The sequence below is a fragment of the Babylonia areolata genome, chromosome 2 (assembly GCF_041734735.1).
Source record: "Babylonia areolata isolate BAREFJ2019XMU chromosome 2, ASM4173473v1, whole genome shotgun sequence".
Taxonomy (NCBI): Eukaryota; Metazoa; Mollusca; class Gastropoda; order Neogastropoda; family Buccinidae; genus Babylonia; species Babylonia areolata.
The window spans coordinates 23670687-23688639 of record NC_134877.1 but is presented as its reverse complement, the minus strand read 5'-3'; the positions used below and the strand labels follow the sequence as shown (position 1 = coordinate 23688639).

The 17953-nt window shown below is 42.7% G+C and overlaps 2 protein-coding genes and 1 long non-coding RNA gene across 3 annotated transcripts in view; 1 reads left to right on the top strand and 2 right to left on the bottom strand.

Moving 5' to 3' along the window:
* LOC143299336 (CD9 antigen-like) overlaps positions 1-5246 on the bottom strand; it is a 21585-nt gene extending 16339 nt beyond the window's left edge. Inside the window, exon 1 of the mRNA XM_076612478.1 lies at positions 4668-5246. Coding sequence (XP_076468593.1) covers positions 4668-4733 — 66 coding nt within the window. The 5' untranslated portion in view covers positions 4734-5246. The remainder of the gene's footprint in view (positions 1-4667) is intronic.
* Positions 5247-5249: 3 nt separating this feature from the next.
* LOC143299349 (uncharacterized) lies at positions 5250-15842 on the top strand. Its single transcript, XR_013057515.1, has 2 exons — positions 5250-5384; positions 8673-15842. It is a non-coding gene; the product is annotated as an uncharacterized LOC143299349 (long non-coding RNA).
* LOC143299320 (hexokinase type 2-like) overlaps positions 13319-17953 on the bottom strand; it is a 30101-nt gene continuing 25466 nt past the window's right edge. The window contains exon 10 of the mRNA XM_076612477.1: positions 13319-17158. Within this exon, the coding sequence (XP_076468592.1) occupies positions 17006-17158 (153 nt within the window). The 3' untranslated portion in view covers positions 13319-17005. The remainder of the gene's footprint in view (positions 17159-17953) is intronic.

Here is a 17953-nt window from a genome sequence, read left to right as displayed (position 1 = left end):
TCTTCCATCTTGCATCCATGGCCAAACAGCACTTACTTTGCTCCACACCACCCACATACTCCCCCGTCGCCCCCCTCCCCCCGCCCCCCGTCACCTTGCAGAACTGTTAACTCTCTCCATACGAACGGCGAAAAAGACGACGTTAACAGCGTTTCACCCCAATTACCATCATCAAAATATTGCAAGAGGAAGGCTCTTATACTGAAGAGGTGAATGTTGACAAAGAATACCACAATTCTTACGACGCTAGCTAAAGGTTGGGTCATTCAGACACCCACTGGACATCCGAGGGGTCTGTATAGAGGAGAAGAGAGGACTGGCCGTACTGAGTGAGTTTACGATGGTACAAACAGGCTGCTAACACCGGCGGACTGTCCGGGTCGGACATGTTTGGTGTGAGGGCTGCAGCGCTGGGACACCGGTGATTATGACTTGTGGGCTGCACATTTCGTGGAGGGGGAGTAGGGGGGGGGGGGGGGGGGGGGAACCGGGAGCAAGTGCCGAAGAGATGTGTGGCCGTGTGCCGACCTGCTTCTGATGTTATTGTTGTTGCTGCTGTTTGCCCTTAGCTGCAACCATTCCGGCACACCGGCTGTCTTTTTTCTGACTTGATTAATTCCTGTAGTCGGCCGTTGTTGTTTGTACTGTAACTCGTTAGCATTCAGTGCAACTGACACGACTAAGAAGCTACTTCCCAGACTGTTATATATATATATAACCATTCACTGAGTCACACACAGTGTGTTTGATGTCAGTCGTGAGTCAGTCATCCCGTGGTTGGCGGTAAACTTGACAGATGGAGGGCGAGAAGGATGAAGAAATGATATTAATAATAATAATAATAATAATTATGGATACTTATAGAGCACACTATCCAGAAATCTGCTCTAGGTGCTTTACAAAAACGCTTTTGTTAACATAAAACATTACATCTATGTTACATACACACACCAAAATGTGACTACACACACACACACACACACACACTGCATACATATTTAACATACATGTGTATCTAACAGCTACCCTAACACATACGCACACATAGGCAGGCACAAACTTACATAAACACACGCACACACAATACACATTCATACACATGCATGTAGTTATGTACACATACATATGTATACACACACAGTCAAGCACAGCTAACGCAAAGGAAGTGGACCTGCCACAATTGAACTTACTGCTGAGGGAAAAGGTGAGTTTTGAGACGATATTTAAAAGATGCGAGGGAATCAGAATGACGGAGGTTATCAGGGAGCTTGTTCCACGTCTTTGGCGATTCAGTGAAAAGAAAACGATCTGTGTCCATTGGTCTTACTTCTGACGTGAGGTATCCTGAGAAGTCGAGTATCAGAGGAAGGAACGGGGCTGAATGGTCGGGTCGTTTTATTTTTCTGTTATTTGTTCTTTATTTCTTCATAATGTCAGAGTCGGAGCAAATTCGCACGCATGTATATACTCTTGTTACAGTGTCGTTCGTTCGTGCGTGTGTGTGTGTCTGTGCCTGTGTCCAGTGTGTCTGTATGTGTATCTGTGTGTGTGTGTGTGTGTGTGTGTGTGTGTGTGTGTGTGTGTGTGTGTGTGTGTGTGTGTGTGTGTGTGTCTGCGTGTCTCCGAGTCTGTGTGTTCAGGTTGAGTGTCTGCACGCAAAAACAATGACAACAACAACAACAACAACAAAAAACTACAAGCGCTCAGTATTTGGATTGCTCTTTCTAAATCAGTTGATACAATCGGCATAAAACATTCATTGCTATTAGACAGGGCCTACATGTAGTAGCTTAGGCCTAACACTCGGCCTATGTCACAGATTGACATAAATTTACATTTGGGTCAAAAGCAAAGTGACGGAGCTCCAGTCAATGGGAAACCATTTACAGCTTAGTCTTTTGTGAAGGACTATGACTCTCAAACTAGGAGGCAAAACTGCACTGGCTCTTAGTGCTGCAGCCTTGTGGGCTAGTTGGCCTTTGGGAACCATCCCAACGCTGACTGTCCTAAAAACCCTCTTGGCCGAGAGAGTGGGGATGTACTTGGGCAAGACACTCTCCACTATAATCAAATTCTAGCCCAAATAGTCGGAACAACAGTTGCCTCCTCTGCTGTTCTGATGGTCATAGTCGGACACGACTGACTATCAGATACATGTAGTATTCATAGGATTTGGGATAATATCAGAGCAATGAACTATAACTGGAACTGAATAATGTATGAGCGAAACGGAACGGAACACGATGTAATAATAATAATAATGATACTAATACTCAGTAATAATGATAACTATTTATACGATAGCGCTGAATCTTGTGCAGAGACAAATGAAAGCGCTTTCGGCACACCGGTCATTCACACGCATGCATGACTCTAAACTGAAATGCGAACGACTGCGCGTGGCACGCGACCAAGAACACACAGAAAGAGAAGTAAAAAGCCGGGATTTGAGGGTCACGGGTTCGAACCTCGGTGACGGCCCCTGGTGAAAGTTTGGGTTCGAATCCCAGTCTCGCGGCCCTTTCTCCCCAAGTTTGAATGGAAAATCAAACTGAGCGTCTAGTCATGTGGGTGTGACGATAAACCGAGGGTTCGTGTGCAGCACGCACCTGACGCAATGGGGAAAACAAAAAAAAACTGATGCCGTGGATAAAACGTCCCCCTCAAGCAACGTTCTTGTAGAGGAAATCCACTCACACAATATCATATACCTAATAAGCACTGCACTCGAGGCCTGACTAAGCGCGTTGAGTTATGCTGCTGGTCAGGCATTTCTCTAGCAGATGCATTGTAGCGTCGGTATAATTATGGATTTTGTCCGACTGAAAACAGTGACGCCTCTTTGAGAAACTGAAACGTCCATCAGTCTCCCCCCCCCCCCCCACCCCCCCACCCCGTTTACCACTACATTCTTTCTCCCCAAGTGTCTGCATGGTTTTGACTCGCCCCCGATCTCCACCCCCGCACATCCTCCCCCTCCCCCCCCCACGCCCCCCACACCGCCCCCTGCACTGTCCCTACCCATGCATCCACCCATAATCATTCGCTTTTGATGGGTAAGATCGAATGGGTAACTAGTTAGACTGATGATGATGCTATGGATACTTATATAGCGCCTATCCTCGGTCGAAGACCAAGCTGTACGCGCTTTATAAACACGAGGTCATTAGCAAAACTGGCTGCCTAACTGGGTAGAGCCGACTGACGGCTGCCATTATGGGCGCTCATCATTCGTTTCCTGTGTCATTCAATCAGGTTTCAGTCACGCACACATATACTTATGCATACATGCAGCATTTTACGTGTATGACCGTTTGTTTATTTTACCCCACCATGTAGGCAGCCTACTCCCTTCCTGTAGATGATGGCATATATCAGAGACAGTTGACACAGGCTTACAGTTGGGCCAACAGCAAACTGAGAGCTGGATGATCAATGGTTTCATCACTGCAACGGGAAGTCATTTACAGCTTTGTCTTTTGTGAAGGACTATGACTCTCAATGGATGATCAATGGTTTCTTCACTGCAACGGGAAGTCATTTACAACTTTGTCTTTTGTGAAGGACTATGACTCTCAATGGATGATCAATGGTTTCTTCACTGCAATGGGAAGTCATCTACAGCTTTGTCTTTTGTGAAGGACCATGACTCTCAAACTGGGGGGGCAAGATTGCGCTGGCCCTTGAGAGACTAGTTGCCTCCTCCGTCTGCTTGTTTAGATGGTCATAGTGGGACAGGAATAACTATCGCCGGAATGTCTCCGGCATTCAGTTGATCCCGGATTACCGCCGTACCCTCGTACACCCATCTGTACCTCAGTACACACCCACTGTCCACCCACAACCATTGGCTTTGATGGGTGAGATCAGTCGAGCGGGTAGCCAGTTAGATGATGGGTGAGTGTCTGGTCCGGGTGCTGGTGGGTGGTAAAATGGTCGTTAGTGTGTGTGTGTGTGTGTGTGTGTGTGTGTGTCTGTGTGTGTTTGTTTGTGTGTGTGTGTGTGTGTGTGGGGAGGGGGGGGGCCGGGGGGGGGGGGGGGGCGGGGGTGTTGTGAGTGTCTGCCGTGTGTATGTGGGGGGCGGAGGGGGTGAGTGTGGAGGGGTGGGTGTGTGTGCCATGTTTGAGAGAGAGAGAGACAGAGAGAGACTCGGAGAGAGAGAGAGCATCAGTGAAAACAAATGCTTAGCGGACAAACAGCGAGTGCAACTAGTTAGACGGTATATTTCGAGTTCGAATTGGTGGCAGTGCTTGTGAACATGTGAACAGACACCTCAGTAAAGAAAAACGCGGTAAAGTCCTATTATAGCGTCCTAAATTACTGCACCTATTTAAACGTTGTTTTTTTTTTCCCGTCGCGAAAAACGCACACACTGAATGCATTGAACGATGCTTAAAAAATGTCAAATACTGGCTTCAACTGAGATATGTTACGGAGGGAGGGGGGAAGGGGAATGCAACACCACATCTCTATACTATATGTACTGACCTATTTACACTCACACACACACACACCACTGACACCACTGCCCACACACACACACACCACACCACACAGAGACAAAACACACACACACATCACACACACACTACACACTGACACACACACCACACACACACACTGGAAAACGACAGTGGACTCGGTGCCGGAGGGCTGGAACAACTCACCCATATCAGGAAATTGAAAACGAAGACAGAGATCTTGAAGCACGTGAAACACGAACTGAGCGCCATCCTTTGCCTTGTGACCTGGTTCCCTTACGTCAGTGTCAGTTCCAACACTGAGGTTCCGCGGCGGCGGTACAAAACCCAGTTTGCCGTTTTCTTTTCCTCTGAAGTATGTTGCTTTGACGCGATGCAATATATTTCTCATGTGGTGTTACTTTGAACCCAACCGGATTGTGTAGTGACTGCCTGAACACATTTCAATGACTGCCATCAAGATTTACAAGGGCACAAAACACGAAACAGCGATGCTATAAACAATATTACAGACACAACCCAGTGTCTTTGACTCCGTCAGCTGAGCAACTCGCAAGCTTGCGTGCACTGACACAAAACAACAACACAGACAGTTCAGGTCCCTTCTTCACCCTGTAGCCGATGCCGTCAACATTGCCACTGTTCTGTGCGAAGGATTTCACGGCTGGGAGCAACCAGTGGAGCTAATGTTTCATACATGAGAATACCTTCGTCAGAAACGGGCGCTAAAAATCACGCGTATGTTGCCGAGTTTGCACACAGCTCCACCGACAACTTGATGTGTGACTTATGCTTCGGACCACTGCCAACTCTTTCAGCGCACGCGCTAGAAACCAGTGTTACAAGCCAGCAGTGTTACAAGCCAGTGACATCCAGGGTGCAGCAACGGCCGCGCTTTTCGAGGCAAGGGCGTGTGCGTTTTTTTTGTTTTTTTTTTTACCTCCCCCCCCCCCCCCCCCCCCCCCCCCCCTCGCAGTGACAGCTTGTTTTATTGTTGTTTTTTTCCCCGGACATCACGGCATCTACGTGAGAGCAGGGCGGTGGTATGGTCTGTGTTGGGAACGACCAAGCAATAGATTAAAAAATAATAATAATAAAAATACATATCACATCGTAAGTTTAAGATGGCACATGGTATGCAAAATATAGGGCATAAAATTCGTTCCAAAATGTGTTTTGCCAGGTTCTTGATGGTCAGTATACCCTTCATTGATGTCTCCAGCTTTTGTGTCGTTCATTTTACAAAATCTATGCGTTTTCCATGAGAAATAAATTTAATCACGTGCGTGTACGTGAAAAATGTTATAAAAAAAAGAAGAAAAAGAAAAAAAAAGAAGAAAAGAAATTAAACTCAAAATTGTCGAAGCCCAAGCAATAGTTAAGAATTTAGTTCCAGTTGCTGCATAAACACCCCACCCCCACACCCTCATGTAATGGCTTGCTCGATTGAAAGTTTGAGTCCTGACCTACTTTCTAATGTCATTTTCTGATGCCTGACCACGCACATTCATAATTCATATTTAATTCATAAGTTTGTGTTCCAAACCCATACAAACCCTGAAAAGGGGTCACCCTCTTTCCAACCCCAAACAACGGCACTCAATACATTACTTTGTGGTCAAAGCTCGGCTCCTAGCCGAGCAATTTCATTGGCCAATTGTCTCGCATAGCGAGCGCGTGATCACCGCCCGAGCGCATCCGAATGCCATTTCGGCACTCTCCGGCTGAGGCAACTGAAAGTATCACATTCCATCTCCTCGCAGTCCCCCTAGCCCCCACCCCCGAAAACGGAGTATATGATGCCTAAATGACGGTGGTAAAAACTGTCACACACGTAAAAGAGCTTGTGTCTGTGTGTTGCGTTTGTGCTGGTAGGTGAGTAGGTGCGTGCGTGCGTGCGTGTGTGTGTGTGTGTGTGTGTGTGTGTGTGTGTTTTCTAATGAATAAATATGTGCGAGAGATTCTTAACACGAACTGTTTTATGAAGTAATGTTGTAGTTTGTTTACTCAGTTGTTCATCTGTTGTGCTTTTGTTGTTGATGAGTGTGTGTTGTGTTGTGTGTGTGTGTGTGTGTGCTAGTGTATGTGGGCGGGGTGGAGGTGTGCAGTGAGTCAGTGTTTTTACAATACTGACGTACATTTTTACATTTTCAGTTTAATTTCTTTGTGTCGCTGTCTCAGTCTGTCTGCCTCTCTGTTACAACACACACACACACACACACACACACACACACACACACAGAGGGGCGTCACTGTGAAGGTTGCCAGAAAGCCACATGCCTGTGTACCTGACACCACCAGCATCGTGGGTGGTGGTTTTGTTGCTGCCTCACCCTCTGACAAAAAAACATTCCATGGCTTTCCTTCAACCAAATCCGTCATGCTCTCTCTCACTCTCCCAGTCTTTCTTTCTCTCCCAGTCTCTCTCTCTCTCTCTCTTGAGCGCATATGTGTGCGCCTGCGTGAGTAGAGATCTAACTGGGTTCTACTGCTGCATCCGTGAGTAAGCGGCGTGGTTCCATAAAGAGATTACTTTAGTCTGTTCAAATGGATTCTGATTTTGGTTCAAGGTCAAGCGAGACAAGGTGTCGATGGCAACACATCAGTGTCAGATCATTATAAGCTTATTTGGTTGCGTTCAGCTTTCTTATTCTTTTTCGTTCGTTGACTGCAACTCCCACTGACGTTCACTCGTAGGTATGTATATACGAGTGGGCTTTTCAGTTACCTGTATAACCGTTCTGCTCAGCTTTCAGTTTGCTGTACTAAGTTGTCCACCACTGACCCTCTTCGTCCCAGACAACACTGGAATACAGTCCGTGCTGCAGATGTGATGGTTGTTTCTTCGTCCTGAGAAGTGGTCCGCACTACTGAGGCGAAAACCAGAGTCCTGGAGGCCTTAGCGATGGACTTCCTGTTTGCAGCTGATTGTGCTCTTGCAGCACTAAACGAACCAGACTTGCAGGAACTTGCCAGCTGCCTCTCAGCAGCAGCAGTAAAAGTCTTTGGACTGACCACCAGCCTGCAGAAAACAGCTGATTTAATGCTCTTGCCTGCACCAGGCCTTGCTCCTCCAGGGCCAAAACATCTACACATGCATTCATGCATACATATATGTTTATTTCCCAAACTTTTGTTAACTGGCACTGATAGCTGATAGATATTTCCTCATTATCAATGAAAGTGAAACTCTGTGTGTGAATCTCTCTCTCCGTCTGTGTGTGTGTGTGTGTGTGTGTGTGTGTGTGTGTGTGTGTGTGTGTGTGTGCAGATTACCTACCCTATTCCCTTTTCTTGTTTTCTTTCTCTTTTTCCTATCCTTTTTCACTGATGTGAAATCAGTTTTCAATGATCACAAAGCAGTGATTCTGGCAAAGAAAACTTTGCCAAAATATTTAACATTTATAAGCTTCTCGAACAAGAGCAGCTCATGAAGCGAACAGACAAATAAGTATTTAAAAAAAAAAAAAAAAGAAAAAAAAGAAAGAAGAAGAACAGTTGCAGTTGGGAAACTATTAATTTCTGCACCACAGCTCACATGTTCCCTTCTCGTGGAATCGGATGTTTTGCATTTAACCCCTTGACTCCTGTTTGTCAGTGAACACTGTCATCTCACTGTGATAAAACTAAGCTTTAACTACACATACTTAACCGTGACCCACTAGTGCAGACTCCGGCAGGGGTCTGATTCCTGTTATGTGCAAATTACTACCCGCCTATGTGGAGAAAACGAAAGTAGCTACGGCCGGTAACCTTTTTAGGTCAGGATGTCCACCATCATCCTTTATCTGGACTTCTTCTCTCGAAGCTGCATTATTTTTGTTTGACCAACAAACGCAATTACACCTTGCAGTTCAGAAGTACTTACAAAGTAGTAATTTCACTTAAGATTCATGCCATTGATCTCAATTTCACAAAGGTTCAGTAGTTACGGGATCCATGTGATGTGCATGGTTTGTAGACGGTTGCACAATGAAAGTCTATATTAGGCTCAGCCGGAAGAGAGGTTGTAAAGCATTTATAGGGATTGTCATGATAAACTTCCTTTGTCTCGCTGTCTCAGTCTGTCTGCCTCTCTGTTACAAAACACACACACACACACACACACACACACACACACACACACACCACCAGTCATGATAATTAAGTTTTGTTCATTCACTAAAATCAAGTCTTCCTGCTTGATTTCAGAATGATTGCATCAAGGAAGCAAAAAGGAGACGAGTCATTGACAGTGGATCTGCTGATCAAGCATGGTGGTGCGGCCATCAACAAATCCTCTTTTGGGACTCCTCAGACAGACAGAATGCAACAAGGAGCAGCACTGATCAAATCATGTCTTGCTACTGGGCAGAGTGGCTATGGTGCACGGTTCAGAGTAATACATGTATTTTGAAATGGTTTCTGGAAATCTCTACCACAATAATTATATATCAGACACTGTTTTCTACTGAATCTTTAAAATAATAAAATCTTCAAACTTATTCATTCAAACAGTATTTCATACCATAGATCTTTTACTCCCACCCCCTACCCCAGTGTAGTGTTACATTGTTTCTAGACTGATAGTATTTTAAGCAATTTTTTCTTTAAAATGTAGGGATTGTCATGATAAACTTCTTTTGCCTCGCTGCCTCAGTCTGTCCGTCTCTCTGTTACAACACACACACACACACACACACACACACACACACACACACACACTGCCTCTCAGCAGCAGCAGTAAAAGCCTTTGGACTGACCATCAGCCTGCAGAAAACAGGTGATTTAATGCTCTTGCCTGCACCAGGTCTTGCTCCTCCAGGGCCAAAACATCTATACATGCATTCATGCATACATTATATCTGTTTATTTCCCAAACTTTTGTTAACTGGCACTGGTAGCTTTTTGTTTGTTTGTTTGCATATTTCATGGGTGTCGTCTCTTCATGAATTCTTCTGAAGCCTGTGTCCACGTTCCTCTGTTCAGGTTCTGACAAATAAAGGGATGAGAGATCGAAAGACAACAAGAATCAAATGACACTTGTCTATTCAATATCATCGGCATTTACTGCAGTGTTTTAAACGTCGACATATGAGAACATACTTTGTGTGGAACTGTAGATCTGCACTGATTCCAGGTCCTGGGTAATAGCCCTGGAGAGCTCATGGGTGATGCTTTTGGAGAAGAATTTCGTTGGAAACTCGGTTTTGGACGAGTAAAAGGTAATAACTCCGGCAGATCCGACAGTACTGTTTCCAAGTCGAAAGCCTGTAGGCCTACTATGTTTGAATTCAGAATAATATCAAGCCAGTGGTCACATTTTTGTATCATTCAGATCAGAACAGCTGTATATTTGTAACTTAAAACACCTGAAGAGCCTCGGAGAGAGCGAGAGAGAGAGAGAGAGAGAGAGAGCGAGAGCTGATTGGCCTTATACTATAGTGTGTATTATTACTAAATTGTTTCAGTTTGTTTGACACTGGAAGGAAGTAGCTTATTACATATGCCGCGGCCTTCCCAAAATACCAGGAATGTGCAAAGGAATAATTAAGTCACTAGTAAGGACGCCACTTTTGGCTGACAAAATGACCTCTTGGTAGAAAGTGTATCAATAGCGTACTAAGACCTTCACACATGCTGAGTGTAAAAACATAACACCACTTTCGATCTGACTTCATCATGTTCTAAAGGAAAAAAACAACAGTTTTGGATGAGTTAAGAGAAATTATCTGGATGGGGATTGATTCAATCATATGACAGCCGGGAACCATAACTGGCTTTTCAGTGTCGCTGTAGTGATTGAGTACTAATAACTATTGTTGATATGCAAGCATGAAAATGTACTATTACATGTGCTCATGTTCCAGAACAATCTGCTCGCAAAACGGCTACCGGGTGCATTCTGGCCTATTACTGATTTCAGTCACTGTCTCTTCATTTCCCCCAACAAGTCAGGCGTTTAGTATGCATTCCCTTCAACTTAGCAACACCTCGCCAGACTCTTATATTATTCCTTCTTCCCGAATACCATACTTTCAACTTCATAATTTCAGTAGAAAAGAATGCACTCCCGAAATCGGAGTATGGCTGCCTACATGGCGGGGTAAAAACGATCATACACGTAAATGCCCACTCGTGTACATACGAGTGAACGTGTGAGTTGCAGCCCACGAACGAAGAAGGAGAAGAAGAAAACAATGCAACTGACAGAAACAGCCGGAACGGTGTCAGTGGATGTTTTGCGTGGACAATAGCATAACTCATGACCTCGCAGTCGTGACGCGGCCGGGGAAACTGTGGCCGGCTGCGCAACTTGATGCAGATTAGTCTGAGAGATGTATCCCTTTGAATGGCCGATAACCTCCCAGAAGTAGGTAACCTCCCCTTTGCCCCCATGACTAGTGCCCTCTTTTTCCGGCAGCCATCATGACTCCTGTTCCTGTGCTCTTTATACGGCTAAGTTTTTTTGTATTTTCTGTCTGTCAATTCTCTGGCGTTTTTGTTTTTTGTCAAATTATGTCTCCAACCAGGTCACATAATTATATAGACAATAAACCTGAATTTGTAGTAAATAGACAATAAACCTGAATTTGTAGTGGGCAGACAATAAACCAGTTGAGAGGAACTGTGTGAATGATGTTGGAGTAAGAGACATACAGAGTGAGAGCGAGAGAAACAAGAGTCTTCATCAGTTGTAAGAGCACTGGTGGATCAAATAACAATCATACATGAAGTCCACCCTTCCACTATTTAAATTAAAGCATATAAATAGAAAGGTATAGAAGCTGAGAATGTTTTCATTTATTTTTCTTCATCAGTGTCAGGACCACCCAGTTCTCACCTTTGTATATCACCCACACATTATGCCCACAAAAATTTCAAGGTAACTTACCACTGCTACAAAAAACCCCCAGATATTCTTGATGCCCTGACAATGCCAATCAGCCATACCAAACCTCACTGTGCACTAACTAAATGGCTAGTAGCAGGATAGGTGGAGGGGGTGGAGTGGGAGTGACTCTTCACCACTGATCTAAAAATACATGGATAGGGCATGCCATCTTTGAGCCCCTTTGCTAACTGAAGCCAGTGAAGTGTTCAATCAGCCATTTTGCTTCATGTGTCAGTATAGTGCGAAGCAGTGACTTTATATGTGGAGCCGAGCGCTCAGCTGGCTTCACGGCAAGCTTTCACTTACTCACGGCGTTAGTTTAGTTGACATTCCTGTGTGTGTCTCCACTGTAAGTTTGCGCCACGTGTCACTGCACGGTTTTCCTGTAATAACTTTGGTAGATAAACCATTGGCAGATTTCAATCAAGACACAACATTTGGCATGTCGTGGGGGCAAGCATAACATGATTTCATCGAAGATACACAGTTACAGTTCAGAAACTACCACCAGTTAGCAGACAACTTGTCAGCGGACTGATGGCTGGATACAAGAAACAATATGGCGTCCAGTTGGCTTCAGCTTTCCTGGCCAATGAGCTATCCATGTATTTTTAGATCTGTGCTCTTCACTCACACAGTCTTGGATAGAGAGGGGGGGGTTATGCTGGATCGGGGTGTGACGCTGCAGTGGCTGCCCCTTGATAAAGCCTGAGAAAGAAACCGATGAAGTCGAAGAAACAGAACACCACAGAATGGGCAGAGAGAAGTCATTTAGCAGACTGTGCATTACAGCTACCACACAACACACCTATAAAAGACAACATCCATCACTCAAGATTTTTTTTATATAATATTTATTTCACCCCTGCAGCACTGAAATACTACAGTTGCAAAAGGAAAAAAAAAAACCGCAATGCAAGTATTCACCAAAGTCATAATAATAGTTACCTAGTGCACCACTTTACATTTTGTTACATTTTGTTATTAGTGCTAAATTGTATTAATTTTTTTAAACACTTAAAACTGACAAAATACTACAATTAAAATACAAAACAACACAGACTAAAAAGATTAAATCCCATAAAAGATGTTAACAGAAAAGAGTCGCACCCTTTCAATCTTTCCAGAACACAACACGTATAATAAGACTGCCTTGCGTACAAGAGCAAATACCATAAAAACAACTTGGGGGGGGGGGGGGGGGGAATCAATAGCATCACTTGTCTTTAATACTGTTTTTGTCTTTATATTCCACTTCTTTTCTTTAAAAAATTTTTTTTTTTTTTAAATAAAAATGCTGCATTGGTATTAAAAACATCACTTGTCATTAAATATTGTTATTGTCTTTTGTTTTATTTTTTTTTTTATAAAGGTTTTAAAAATATTGGTATTAACGGCATCACTTGTCTTTAAAATTATGTTAATTTGTTTGTTTTTGTTTTAAAATCCTGCATATCATATTCTTGAGTAAACTGCCCATTAACAGGCACAACCTTTGTACACCATAGCTACCATGCAAGGTTTAATGAGCGCTGTAAAGTAATCCAAGCCCAACAGCTGATATTATTCCACACCTCATTTGTGTAGAGAAATTCAATGGAAATGCATGGAAAACTGCAGTTACATCACAGGAAGAGTGAAGGGGGGTGGGGGGTGGAGGGAATGGGGTGGAGGGTTAATAGATATCCGTACAAAACGTTTGAACTATTGATACGCAATGTTTGAATACATTTCATAATGGCTGCCATCACATGCGCCTTATGCACAGTTTTCAAACAGATGATCATAAGAGAAATAGCGCAGCTTTGCTGCTGTTTCATGTACTTTAGTCATCATAACTCTTTTATTTCCACTTTTCAACTGCATGCATTGAGTTTCTACATGACTTACGTTATAGTGGTGTTGTTTTTTTTTTCTTCTTTTATATACATATATTTCTTTTTAAACACTATTCTATTTTCAACTTACTACAGGCTACAACTACATGGTCTTTGTTCTTGTTTTGATTAGATCTTTTTTTTTCTTTCTATTTTCTTTCTCTCTCTCTTTTTTTTAATTTTATTATTATTATTTTTTTACTACAAAAGTAGCTGCCAGAGACTTTTTTTTTCCTATATATTCATGATAAACTTTTAAAAAGAGAAGGAAAAAAATCTAATTGAGCTGCTATGGTACTGGCCATCTTCTGCAACACAATCTTGATACAGAAATGGCAACATCATGGACTGCAACTGCACAGTGGTACACTGATCCTGATAAATGCAAAAAAAACAAAACAAAAAATCTGTGCAAAGTACAGTGGATCACTTACATGTGATCACCAACAGCCACAAGACATTATCCGTAACCAGGACACATCATTATAACCAGTTGAGGTCACAAAATATCAGTCCAGTATACATTGAGGTTATCATTCACCTGAAAACACAGTCTTGTTTGAAGCTAAGCAGGAGTGAGCAGTTTGAAGTGAAGAATACTTGGACACTCTATGCACTGACACACCACACAAGTATTATATTACATGTACATGCAGACAAAACTCCACTGTTGCTGAATTTATGTTGCTCTCATTTCTGTACAAGCTATTTGCTTCCTTGGGGATTTTTCTTCATATGAGTTGACACCTTGAAACTGAAACTCTGTGTGTGTGTGTGTGTGTGTGTGTGTGTGTGTGCATGTGTGTGCATGTGAGTGTGCGTGCGTGCTCGCATGCGTGCGTGCATGCGTGCGAGCCTATCAGTTAACAGTCTTTTCAATGAACAACTTTTACCTCAGCAGTGCAACACTAAACATTGACTCGTGCAACTCTGAAAGGCTGTATATATACAGTATATTGAAGGGTTTCCAAATTTCTCCTTATCCGAACATGAATAAATACAATGCATAAAACAGTTTAAGAATTCCCCCTCATCTCCTCTTATATTACCAGATCTGAATGGGGATAGGAGCGCTATCAAAATCAACAGTAGTGCAGAGACTTTCACTCCTGTACAACCTCAAGCCAACACTGCCTTGCAGCTCCGTCCCACCACTTCGTGCACAGGTACATGAAAAGTTCAGAACAAACCCAGAAAGGTAAGCAGTTTCAGGGTCCTTCAAAACCTTTCACTAACCACTCGTAAGTGATGGAACTGCTGTCGCAACATCCAGGGTCCCCTGAAAGATGTATCCAAACAAAACTCCAGACTTTATCCACACCTTTCCAAGACCAGGGTGAAAAATTCTCACACCACATACAAAACCAAACTGCAAAAAAAAAAAAGAAAAAAGAAACTGCAAAACTGCTGATGTAAAAGATCAGTGCATGTATGAGTGCAGCTGTTCAATGTTCATTACCTTCTTTTGGTGTGTGTGTTTGTTTTTGTGTTTTTGTGTTTTTTTGTTTTGTTTTTTTAATGCAAAATGATCATTTGTTGCATGTTACTGATCAAGAGTTTTATCAAAATTCCTCCTGAGACTTCAGCCCTGGAAATAGTTCTCTCATTTTTCCAAGACTTCCCTGACTTGAATAAACTTGTATACTGGCTTAAGACTGTCCATTTCTTACTACCCTGAGAGAATAATAAAACATAACCGCCACCAGCAAGATATTATGACCGTGCCATTTTCAGTCAACACTCAAAAGTTTAACACACAAGTAAGGATCACAGGCAAAGTAAAATGAGTGCCATGTTTTCTGTAACCACAAGCTTAGATCACCTTTCAGAAAGGCTTGTAAACTGGACAATGTCTCACAAAGTAAATCAACAAGCTCCAGTCAACATGATCCTAATCCTCTACATTTGTCTTTAGTATCAAGTATCAGCATCAGTAGCTCAAGGAGGCGTCAATGCGTTCAGTTAAATCCATACACGGTACACCACATCTGCCAAGCAGATGCCTGACCAGCAGCGTAACCCAACGCGCTTAGTCAGGCCTTGAGAAAAAAAAACAAAATAAAACAAACATGGCTATGTTGTGAGACAAAATGTAAGAAGTCACCTGTTCTGATCATGTGAGTGCCTCGAGAAAACCAGTCACAAGCCTTACAACTTTTCACTTAAAAAACAAGCACCTGCAACAATAACTACACACTCCTACTGGTATAAGCATTGCTACTTTGGATTCACATACACTTAACTGCAGACGACAATGAGATTTTCTTTTTTTATTACTTAAACAGGATACTCACAGCCGACAAAATGTGCAGGTCGCTCTTGGATATATAACATAAAAGTTGTTCCTGACTGGCCATAAATCCTGTTCAAACAGCAACAACTCTTTCGCTCTCATATTACACGAAACATAGTTTCCCCCCAAACCCCCTACCAACCCTCATCCCTGTATCATAAAAAAACAAGTAACAAAACTAAAACACAGAAGAAAAGAACATTCTAAACATCCTATATCCTCATTTATTCATTAAAATAAACAAATTCATCAAAAATAAAAACTCAATGTAAAATTGGATTAATCAACACCATCTTAATTCATTACTCTTAAAAATTTTTAAAAAAAGGGGGGCTAAAAATACTGCAGAGAGGTAGAGTTATGTACATGAACAGTCAAACAATCTGTAAAAAAAATTCACGTTTCTTTATCCCCGAGTCGACAAACGTAAGCCTCTAAAATGTGAGGACAATGACTGCCTAATCAGCAGGAGCACGAATTATCACACATGAAAAAGCACACACACACACACATCAGGAAAGTGAAAAGCAAAGCCCAAGAAAGCGAAACAAAAAAAAAAAAAAAAAAAAAAAATGAAGATAGAGGTACCCTGAGTACAAAAATGAAAATAAAGGAAATCAGTTTTATTATGTAACCAGGGAGTGTGTCATTATCAAAAAGAATAACTAACAATGTTAGTATGACTATATATAACAAAAAAACATAAAGAAAAAAAAAAGAAGCTCAGGCATAATGTAAAGAGTAAGACAGGCAAAAAGCAAAAGTCGACTGGTATTTTATTTCTGATGTCTATGCTATGAGTGAGAGACCAGTCAGGTCAGTCATTGAGCAAACGTGTGTGGGTGTGTGTGTGTGTGTGTGTGTGTGTGTGTGTATGTGTGTGTGTGTGTGTTTACACATGCGTGTATATGTGTGTGTGTGTGTGTGTGTGTGTTTACACATGCATGTATATGTGTGTATATGTGTGTGTGTGTGTGTGTTTGTGTGGATATTTACATATCTGCATCATGAATATTGTGACTATTCTATCCATTCCACAAGATACATTTGTTCATTCCCAGCGAAAAGAACAGGAGGACCCAGTCCTCAGACGCTCACTCACACATACACCAATCCTTCCACTATGTACACAGATCTGCCGAATCCATGGCACAGATCCAGCCATTCCTCAGAACAGTTCCATCAACCCACATTCGTGGTGGGTGGATTCACTTAATCATCGTCCAACAGTCCACGGTCTACAATCAGCAGTCGGGTCCCGGAAGTGTCTTGCAACAACACATCCTCTGCACCTTGCATACCAGGCTGTGCGGATCACACTGGAGATGAACAATTGTTAACTCTTGTGTTCGTGTCAGCTTCATGAAATAAGGGGCTGCTGGAGGCACAAGCTTTTTCTGCAAGTCTTCTAGCAGTGCCACAAGCGCAAGAAGATGGCGCGGCGACTTCACCACAATTTACTGCTGATCAGCGGAGCTGTTTAGGCCTGTTGCGGGATGCTGACATTTGCCGATGTTTTGACCGGCGAAGATATCTTCTTCTCCACGTGCTTGGTGTTGCGCAAACGCATCGACACGGCAGCAGTCAGTGCTGCCCCCTTTCCGCTGCCGTCATCAGACAGTCTGATCTTGAACTGTAAGAGAACGTGTGCAAGACATGGGTCTAGATACCACCACTCAGAAAACCAGTAAACACACTGTCATCAGTGACAGCATTACATTCAAACATCCTCAATCTAATCCACCGTCTAAAATCACTTCAGGCATTAGATGTTAAATCAATGACCAACCAACATGCATCACCTTCAACACATATCAAAACATCTTTCACAAAAAGTCTGCGTAACCCTTTATTGCCAGGCTGTTTTTCTCGAGTGAGCTATTCATAATCTTGACAAATGATTGAAAATATTTTTACTAGCATCTGTATAACGCTCTGCCTGTTACTTACAGGTGAAAGAAGAGAAAATTAGATGACTGTATTTCATATTTGTCATACTGGAACAGTACTTACGTCACCCAGCCGTAAGAGATTGTGAAAAAAAAAAAAAAGGTTTGAAAAATATCATCCAATCAGGAACATAGTTAAGATATTCTGAATATGAATTCTTTTCTTCATTGCTCACTTCATTGCTTGCTCGCTCTTGCAGTTTCTCTCTTTTCACTCACACAAACACAGACAGGATCCAGCATATGCAAAGGATGTGTCTGTGGCACAGACATACAGATACAAACACACGCACATGCACATAAATGCATATGCACATAAACAAACAGACACACATACATGCACATACGCACAAAGACATATATATATTTGTATTTGTATTTTGTATTTGTATTTCTTTTTATCACAACAGATTTCTGTGTGTGGAATTCTGGCTGCTCTCCCCAGGGAGAGCGCGTCGCTACACTACAGCGCCACCCTT